The sequence below is a fragment of the Epinephelus moara genome, chromosome 21 (assembly GCF_006386435.1).
Source record: "Epinephelus moara isolate mb chromosome 21, YSFRI_EMoa_1.0, whole genome shotgun sequence".
NCBI classification, from domain to species: domain Eukaryota; kingdom Metazoa; phylum Chordata; class Actinopteri; order Perciformes; family Serranidae; genus Epinephelus; species Epinephelus moara.
This window is the reverse complement of record NC_065526.1, coordinates 19,344,954-19,355,007: the sequence shown is the minus strand read 5'-3', so window position 1 is coordinate 19,355,007 and position 10,054 is coordinate 19,344,954. Positions and strand designations below refer to the sequence as shown.

Here is a 10,054-nt window from a genome sequence, read left to right as displayed (position 1 = left end):
TGGTCTACAGCCATGCCAGACGACTGTAGAGTTCAAATCCGACTGTTTCAGAATGAGCAAGAGTCTTTATTGCTTAAGAATGCTAGTTTTTATTCAACGTTCAAAAAATTATTTCCTCTTATAAAAGTTCTTAACATGACTGCATTCAATGTATCACCAAGCAGACTCCTTACCGAAGACTGTATACAGTATAAAGATGGATGGTGCGACAGCTCCCCCAAAAGAGAAGCCAAAACATCCCTTAGCGGATGGCACATAGGCCAAACTTAAAAAAAATCAAAGTACAAGTCAAATATTTTTTCCCAAAGATGGTTTCTGTCATTTTAGTTAGTTCATATCATATTAGATATGTTCGTATGCAGTCAATGGTGCTCTGGCTCCAAAAGCACAAGATGGCAGCACCCGTATCCCAGATATTTTAGCTTCATTTTTGCAGAGTGGGAGGAACTAGAGACGCGTCATCCATCTTTATATACAGTCTATGGTCCTTATACAGAGGCAGCAGCGGAAAAAAATCCAGCAAAACAATTTTATTTTTATTGGATTTAATATAAAACATCAAATATACACTTTATTACAGTTTAGTTTGAGTAAACAATAACTATGCCTTAAGGTGTTAATATTCAAAATAGCATGGTGTCTCTCCAGGGCAGTTTAATGTCTACAGGGCCTCAGTGAGACACACATGAATCTCTTTAAGTCCATAATATGCAGAAGTGGTCATTAAACAAGGCATGCAGTAGATATTCACATTAGAAAATGGCGGCTAACATGAAACACATGCTCTTAAAAAACACACTACTGAATGAAACCAGCACCAGCGTACAGCTTTTGGTGACAGCAGAAAATGCTGTAGTCACAGTGGGAATGAGCTGGGGGTCTTTTGGTGTCAACAGAATAACTGAATTACATAAATAAAAGACAGAAGTAGAGCACATGGAATTTCTAAACATATAAAAGCAGAAAACACAAGTGTGAGATCAGATCAGAACCACCATTTACTTAATGTAGAAATCATTACACAAAACTAATACTTGCTTTGTTATAAATACAATTACTGACGTATGATGTTACATTTTTAAATAAAAGTCCATGTTTGAACAAAATTAGCTGTAGGCTACTCACTACAAAGTCAAGCAGCTTAAAGGAATAGTTCAAACTGTGAGAAATATGCTTATTCACTTTCTTGCAGAGTGAGAATATAGATACCACTCACATATCTATATGTCAAATATGAAGCTATGGCCAGGAGACAGTTAGTTTATTTTATTATTGCTAAGCTATGCTAAGAGTTCGCTGGCTTTAACTTCATATTTAAAGACAGATACGGGAGTGGTAGCCTAAACATTTAGCTACAGCCTGAAGATGGTTAGCTTAGCTTAGCATAAAGGCTGGGGGCAAGGAGAAGCAGCTAGCCTGGTATAAAACCTTGCTTTTACACTTTTCTTAGGTGAAAAAAGTTTTGATTAGTGAGTTTTACATGTGCTAACAGGTTTGTTTTGTTACCTTTGGACAGAGCCAGGCCTCTTTATGTCAAGCTAAGCTAACATCTACAGCCAGGAGACGTTAGCTTAGCTTAGCATAAAGGCTGGGGGCAAGGAGAAGCAGCTAGCCTGGCATAAAACCACAACTTGTTGCTTTTACACTTTGCTTAGGTTAAACAAACAAGACGTAACATGTTAATAGTTACCTTTTGACACAGCCAGGCTAGCCGTTTCCATCTGGGTCTAATCTCTATGCTAAGCTAAGCTAAGCTAAGCTAACAGGCTGCTGGCTTTAGCTTTATATTGAACAGACAGATATGAGAGTGCTATCAATAATCTCGACTAACTCCTGGCAAGAAAGTTAAAAAGTGTCTTTCTCAAAATGTCAAACTGTTCCTCTAAAATCAAACCAATGAAACTATTCCATCATATAAATGTTTTAACATCTGGTCTATTGAACAGGAAAATCACATAAAAAAACCCCAACATGGTCAACTTTTCTCTTATGCTGCCACCCAGAGGACTGACACTCCACTTCCTGTTTGGTAGCTGATCTGGTTGACTCGTCCGCGTACACAGTCCAGTGTGAAGAACATCGCTGTGCCGTTATGAACCTGGAAGGACGCCCGCAGGCTAATACTGGCCCAACGGCTGCCGTCAGGCATCTGACCACCCACCTGCTGGGCCAGAGGAACAGGTCGCGCTCCCTCTGCCTCCCGGCCTCCTCCTGTCCCCTCACTTCGCCTCAGAAGAGTCACCTTGACCAGGTTGCAGGAGTGAATGAGTTTGAGATCCAGAGCCACACTAGCTGTGCCACTCTCCCTGAAGACAAAATCTCGTCTCTGATCTATGGATCCCTTCCCCAGCAGCTCCATCTGGGACACCTGAGCGCTGGTCTGGCGGAAGAACAGTGGTTTGTTTCGAACTGCTCCTGAAGGAAGGCCAGTGTGAGACACGGCAGCAGACAGAGATGAAGAGATAGCTGCAGGGACCCAAACCAAGCTGAGGATACTGATGCCTGTCTCGTCGCCAAAGAAACGTACGTTGCACTGAGCAGGAGAGAGGATCTCAAAGCCAAGCGTGTCCCCAGAGTCAACTTTAGCCGCTCCAGACATTGATAAGGATGTGTCTCGATAGTGGACCCCTGGTTTGAAGGTACGACACAGCTCTGTGCCAGTTCCGTTACGATTGAGGTACGCCAACAGTTGGAATCCCTCACTCACACACGCCTGGCCCATGGAGTACAACGCCTGCTGAAACACAAAACGCACTGTGCCACTTTCTGCAAATCGGATCCCACGGCCGTCATGAGTCAGTCCCACAACATAAGGGTCAGAGGTGGAGGTGGTGCGGAAGACTGGGCGATAGTTTGTATGGTAGTGTGCAGACACCATGGCCTGTGCTGTCATGGCAACAGCCCCGGTGTCATGGGAGAGCCAGAGGAGACTGAGTGGAGCTGCTGAGGGGTCGTGCAGCTGCAGACCTTCACTGCTTTGGTTACAGTGGTGGCTCGCGCTCCTGAGGAAGATGGAGATCATGTGACCTGGGGCGACCTCTGCTACCCCACTGATGCTGACACTCTGAAGCGACCTTGCCTCCTGCTGCTCGATCCTGACGCCACTGAGATCGCGGCCCTCAGAGCTGTCTGTGCTGTTCATACGCAGACACAACTGGATGAAGCTACGACAGCCGTGGCTCACCGACAGATTCTCATCCAGCCAGATCAGACCGTGCTGCCTCAGCACCAGGCGCCCATCCTCAGCAGAGACCAGAGCGGCATCACTTCTCCCCAGGATGTGAAGCTGCACGCTGGGGAAGGCATGAGCCAGGACGTGGCCTCTTGTGCCAGGCAGATTCACATCTCCAGCCCAGGACAGAGAGAGGGTGCTGTCACCTGACGTAGTAGGGCCAGAGCAGATGGTGTCTGTGATGAAGGTACAAGGTGAAGCCACTGGGTCTCCGTCACACTCATTACATGCCTGACACTCGTCCATGTCTGAGTTGAAGAAGTAGCCATGGCCGCACATTCCTGAGTTGGCGTCTCGCTCTGTCATGCCCTGGCACCTGAATCCACCTGATGATCAGGGAAGGAAATTGAGAGTCCAAAACTTATTTCAGTGTCAGAAAGCAAAGTCTTTAACTATAAATCAGTCACTAGTTCAACAAATGCAAGACAGGAAAAATGTGGGAATGTTTTAAACAGTGGAGTGGTAAAGATGCAGGTAATTCATGTTACCTGGAGTATTGAGACATTTCTGTACATCTCCACACAGATCAGCTATTTCAAGGCACTCATCTCTGTCCTGTAATGACAAATAAATCAACACTTTATAGCAGGTACTATTAATACTTGTCAAATATGGCTACTTGTATGTTAAAGGGATTGCTCATAGTAAAACATGATGTTTTCCTAACCATAACCAAGTACTTTTTGTGCCTAAACACAACCACACGTTAACCACAGCGTTAATGAAACGTAAAGTTAAATGTGTCCACTACTTAATAACGTAGAAATGTAACATCTGTGGTTTGTAGAACTGTGCATTGCCAAGATTTATTCTGGCGATTGGGTTGCAGCCAGTCCTCCACAAGTTCAACTGTTGGACAGTAAAGGAATAACAATGCTAACCTTTAGAGTTGGGTCAGTTTCCAGTTTCTTAAACTGGTTTGATTTCATGCAAACCGGCCAGTGTCTGAAATTAACTTTTTGACTTACTGGCCAAGGCGGCTGGTAGATGAAAAAATCCACCAGCTAAGCATATTTTTTACCAGCCAAAATAAGAGATTGCCTTTCTTTGTCATATATCCTCCTGAGACCAGAACTTTTGTTTGATATGCTTTTTAATTTCTCCTTGCTATTTGGGATCAGTAGGACCCGATAAGTATAAAAAACTAAACATTGTCAGCGACAATAAAGTCCCATTGTCCTCAAACGAGACGATAATAACATACCAATTCCCTCAGATGAGTGCTTCCAAATTAACAGTGTCTTATCTTATCTCTAGAACACAATCTGAAGCTAAATGATTAAATGTATTAAACAACAATACCGGTCTGGTTCAGTCTGCTGTTTGGCTCAGTAACAAACGGGTTTGAAGCTTTACACACTAGCTCGGCCCTACTAACCTGGCAGATTCTGTCTGTGTGGACTGAACACTGGTCGACCAGGAAGAAGCCGGCAGGACAGATGGTACATTTCTCACAGCGAGGATAACCACTGCTGAAGCCACAGTACTCCTCAGGACCACAGCTCCCGCAGGACAACAGGGAGCGCCCCACCTGATGGCATCAAACACATCATCGAACATCACGGTCAAAGAAGCCTATGTAGAGCAGCTGACCAGATGTCAGATATCGCAGATATATTATTTAATTGTCCGATCACATGCTGGTTGAAACAGGATGAGTTAGATCAGATTATATTTTGATAAAACTGTGATAAAAGAATATTAAACGTGTACACTCTTGATTCCTGACTGAAGGTGCAACTCACCTCCATCACGCTGGCCTCCATGTCCACCTTGTGCAGAGACAGAGCCTGCTGTGCTTGGTGAGCTCTGACCTGCCCACTCATGCTTTCCATGCGACTGTCCAGCTCTGTCTGGAGGTTTGGGAAAGATGTTTGTTTGATGCTATCCATCATGATGTTGTACTGGGCTTTAACCTGGGGGGAGGAAAGCAAAACATTTCTGTGTGTGATCATGGTGATAATCATCATGAGTTATGACTCAAAGAAAAGAAATTAAACTATACAATGTGTGATTATATTATGTGTTTTGTTAGTCTGGTCTGTGCAGATTGTCCTAATTTCAACTGGATGTGCAGAAAATGATTTTCCTCTGATCCCCAGATGAAATGAATCCTCCTCAGGGGAGGTCAGCACCATCTAACAAAACGAAACTTCTGTAGGTCAGGTGTTTTCCATCCACCAACGATCAACGTCTCCCCCATCAGCCTTACTTGCTCCATCTGTTCATACATCCTCCTCTGCTGCTCCAGGATTTCTCTCTGCTGGTTGACCAGCGTCCCCTGCTGCTCAGTGAGGAGCCTCTGCAGCTCCCTGACCTCGTCCTGCTGGCCCCTGAGGGCCTCAACAAGCTTCTCCTGGCTCTTTGACAGCTGCAGCTGCAGCACAAGAGCGTCCTCTGAGGGGAGCTCATTGGACCCTGTGGCAAAGAAAGAATAATATTACACAGCAATTTAAGTAATTATTTTCTGACTGAGGAGGCTGCAGTTTAAATGGGTTTATTTGTCTTTCCATTAAGTGACCAATCACTCACAGGCGGGTACTGACCTGGTTTCATGTCACATGTCAGCTGTATCCATGCGCCACGTTCCGACCCAAAGTCTGGAAGCTCATCCAGAAACTGCGCCGCTCTATCCGTCACATGAACCGGTGAAGAGTGTCCTCTCCCGTCGTCTCCTGCATGCGCACCGCAGCCGTCTCCGACGCAAGACTTGGGCTTCTGGCGCATCCGGTGAGGAAGTTTACATTCAATCCCTTTGCATTCCCGCGTTGCACTGTCATCACTTGTCTTGCGGTGAGAGCCTGTGGTCGGACAGGTCCCACCGGCGCAGCCAGGGTGAAACACCTCCGCCGTGATGGTTCTCGGGTTCGTCCTCCTGGTGCCATCCGTGCCCGCGTGTTGCGCATACCCTCCCTGCTGAGGTTGGACGATGGTGTACGGTGCCAGCGGTGCGCTCTGGGCTTGGTGATGACTGTAATGAGCATCCTGTTGGTAACCCTGGTAGACTTGTCCTTGTCTGGACTGCGCAGAGTGGTGAAGCTGTCGTCGGGTCGCTGCTGCCTCCGTGCGCCCCTGGCAGTGCGCTCCGACGCACGGTCTGCTCCAGTCCTGGCCAGAGAAACAGCGCGTCCCCCGGCACAACTCAGATACGCTCTTAACTCCACTGAGCAAAGATGTTACGCAGATGAACAATATAGTAGAGATACGCGCCATGTTGCAATGCTGAAAGGTAAGAACAGAATCTGGCCACGTGTAAGTGGTGGCCCCTTTTGCGCATCAATCCCTTAGTCCTGTAGATCTTGTTTCATCTCTTTAAGAGCAAAATCCCTTAAATTAGTTACTGGCCATACATGTAAGTGCCAACTGATCTTGAACAAGTGGTTTCACAGACATTCAGCATGTCTCCATTGCGCGCACCGCGGTTTCTGCCCCCGTTGCCCCTTCTGGAGATACTGTAGCTACGTCTAGCCCACATGTGGCGCTCACTGCTCCTAATTGGCAACAGGCTTTGCTCCTAGTCTTAAATTAACCCGTAGCTTTCCCGGACATACCACTCTGTCGAGTCACTCTATTCCTGTAGAAGCTGTGCATGTGGTAGATATTTGGACATTTCTAATGTTATTTTTATTCTCACACTCCTGTGGGTCATTCATGAGTAGTTTCGTACAGTTACCAGAACTTAGTGGGAAGCTCCAAACGGTCCAGAGGAATTTCAGAAATTTAGTTTACAGGGTTTTTCACATGTAGCTTTATTATTCAAAAGGATAATAGCTTTCTTTCTCACCATTTTTCCTTTTTCTTTTCTTTTTTAATGACAGGATCAGCCCCTCTGGGTTTTAACAAGCGCTGTCAGAATTAAAATCTCTGCTTTATATGGCATCAAAGCTTTGATCTCTTCTGTAGTACTAGATTAGGGTGCAGTGGTGGGACTCTAATATTTTAAAGCCAAAAGTGCCTCTTGTGTAAAATGCAGACTTTATTACAGTTTATTGCCACTCTCATTTCCCTTCCCTGACCTCCACATGGTTTTGATTAAATCTTTAACCCACATTAGAAACACTTAAATGTTACCCTCTCTTCTCATTTTCAGTGCAAAATGGACACACACACACACACACACTGAATACACAAGCCAGTAAATCCTCCACCTCTCAGAAGCAGCTTTTATTTTATAAATCATGTGCTTGCAAACAGACACATAATGAATATACTGAGTCAGGAACTCAGTTAAAGGACACACATGCATGTATGCAGCAGGTGATAGCAGGTTCGCACTCAGACATGGTTACTAATTTACGCACTTACAGTGAGACCACACATGATTCTGAGTGTTGCTGCTGACGTCAGCTCTGTGCCTTGAGACAGTCAGAACTTCTGAGGCTGTTCATGTCTGTTAGCCTGACATCAGTAATATAAACTGTTTGCACACTATGGGACTTCACACATTTCTTTCACAGACTGCTCTGTACATAGTGGTGTTATCATTATCATCACTATCTTCCTCTTTCTGCTGCCACATCATGAGTTCATATATTCTACACAAACTGCAGCCGCTAAAATGATCACAAAGATGAATCAACACCTCTCTGAAACAGTTTAGCCTAAATAACATACACAATAAACATTATTAACTTCATAAAAGCAGGATTTATTGTAGGACCGTTGTGTAGACTGTGTCTACGTTTAGCTAGGAGTATCTAATACACAGCTAACTGAGTTTATATGTCCACTACTGCTGCACTTTTTGTTATTAATTACAGGATAAATGTATCTAAATTTGCTCCAATTCACTTTGTCCAATATGACCAAGTGAATTGGAGCATTACACTTCAATATAATAAAATCCCCACAAATTCTCACTCCGACCTCGTCACATATCGACATTTGGTCATGCACTTTCCACGTCTGAAAGGTACCCTGTGCGCATTAGTTCTTGACGTTCTGGGATGCCGCGTCAAGTCCTACCCGTTACATGCATTGTCTTCTTTCAAAATACACTTCCGTTTTCACAGGACATTTAAAGTTTACATACAGTCTCTTTCAAAATAAAAGCACTACGTCGGTACAACAACGCAGATCCTCCAACAACTAACACAAGTGGTTGGGTTTAGGACAGGGTTTGGCTTTATAATCTTATGGGACACTAACAGTGCCCGCCCCCCGATTGAAAACTGGTATTATCTTCTACTCTTCCCCTTTGCCTGACTCAGACTTTCGCCACCTTAACTTTAGTTCTTGTCCCGCCGAGTGCCATTAAACTATAATAGCGCCCAGCCGAGTACCACACCAGAGTCTAATGCCGCGAGTCATCCAAGTGATTTTAATAAGATGTGCAGGTGAGCCAGTCCACATTAGTAGGACCAACTAGAATAAATAAATAAATGAAATGTACGGTGCTTTTCTCGCATGTCAAAAAGTCTGGTATAAAAAGGGCCTGGTACTTTGTGTCTGTTCTGCTGTCTCTGGAAACTGTATTGTTTAAAATTATGCCTCTCTGCTGCTGTGACTTAATTTCCCTGCAGAGCATCAACCAAATTTATTTTATTTTAAAGGAATACTCCACCCACAAAACATCCACTTGTATTTCAATAACCAGTGGCGTAAGGTAGTTACAACGAGCCCCAGTGTACGCTATTATGACGGGCCTTAAGGCATGCTAGTTACTTGTTGTGCACCTAAACTAGCTACTGTATAATCTTATCGTCATATGATCAAATAGAGAGCTGAAAGTCGATAATGCCAACTAACATATCAACCAAAAATCATCACTGTTGCCAAAACCACCACCATGTCCTGCACCCATGACGTAGCTCTTGTCAGGGATGCATTAGTGTTTACACTACATAAGATATGTGGTCAAATGCATCCCAGACCACCTTGACATGTGATTTAAATGAATCATAATGCATCTTGGTGGTCGTTCAGACCTGTATTTAGCGCTGTCCACTTGTGATTGGCTCACCCAAAACTCATGTTAGTACTGGGTCTAAACAGACTCTTAGTTACATGCTGCATTACCTCATCTGACCTATGAAAACTCACACAGGTGTTTCCAGTTGTGCTGATTGATTATACCTCGTTAGTGTGAGGCTGGTTCATTAGCAAAGCTCCTTTCAACAACATGGCAATGCAAAGTGCTTTACATTAGACAGAAAAAAAAGCATTGATGCAAGATGTCAAGGAAACACAAGGCAAAATGAAGACACATATGAAAAGTAAAATAAAGTAGAAAATAAAAAAAAACTAAGCTAAAATTGATCAAAACAAATTAGAAAAAAAGAGAATAAAAATTACATTACAGTTACAGTAAAGTGCAATATGTGAAGAAATAGTTCAAATCCTTTTTTTAATTAATTTTTAAGGCAAAAAAAAAGAAGCTTTGAGCCTCAATTTTAAAGGAACTGTGCATTAGAGAATCAGAGCAGACCTCAACAGCCAAGCAAAAGGTTTGCTGATGTCACCGAACTCCTTATACGTCAGTCAAAGGTGTAATATATCCTCTCCCAAAAGATGCAAATATGGGCAGTGAAAGGGAAAATTTGGTTCCAGTTGTCTAGCTGATATATTTTAAATATTAAGCTCACCTTACTCATATATGGAGATATGGAGTTGAGGACGCCATCATCTACCTGCTCAACCGTGTCTACGCCCATTTGGATAAGCCGGCGAGCACTGTGAGGGTCATGTTTTTTGACTTCTCTAGTGCGTTCAACACCATCCGTCCAGCTCTACTGGGTGACAAGCTGACAGCAATGCAGGTGGATGCCCCCCTGGTGTCCTGGATTGTAGACTACTTGACTGGCAGACCACAGTATGTGCGCT

General features: G+C 44.1%; 1 protein-coding gene across 1 annotated transcript; it reads right to left on the bottom strand.

The window, feature by feature from the left end:
* Nucleotides 1–549: 549 nt before the first annotated feature.
* LOC126409049 (uncharacterized) lies at nucleotides 550–6,673 on the bottom strand. Its single transcript, XM_050074930.1, has 6 exons — nucleotides 5,779–6,673; nucleotides 5,445–5,650; nucleotides 4,978–5,148; nucleotides 4,611–4,763; nucleotides 3,721–3,787; nucleotides 550–3,558 (listed from the first exon to the last, which is right to left on the bottom strand). The coding sequence occupies exons 1-6, from the start codon at nucleotides 6,443–6,445 to the stop codon at nucleotides 1,988–1,990; spliced, it is 2,835 nt and encodes a 944-aa protein (XP_049930887.1). The 5' UTR covers nucleotides 6,446–6,673; the 3' UTR covers nucleotides 550–1,987.
* Between the last annotated feature and the right edge of the window lie 3,381 nt (nucleotides 6,674–10,054).

Excerpts from the sequence above, each read along its gene's own strand:
- LOC126409049 (XM_050074930.1), bottom strand. The coding sequence starts at position 6,445 with ATGGCGCGTATCTCTACTATATTGTTCATCTGCGTAACATCTTTGCTC. Across the intron at positions 5,149-5,444 it reads TGTATGAACAGATGGAGCAA|GTTAAAGCCCAGTACAACAT; the intron begins GTAAGGCTGATG and ends TCCTCCCCCCAG. Across the intron at positions 4,764-4,977 it reads TGGAGGCCAGCGTGATGGAG|GTGGGGCGCTCCCTGTTGTC; the intron begins GTGAGTTGCACC and ends TGATGCCATCAG.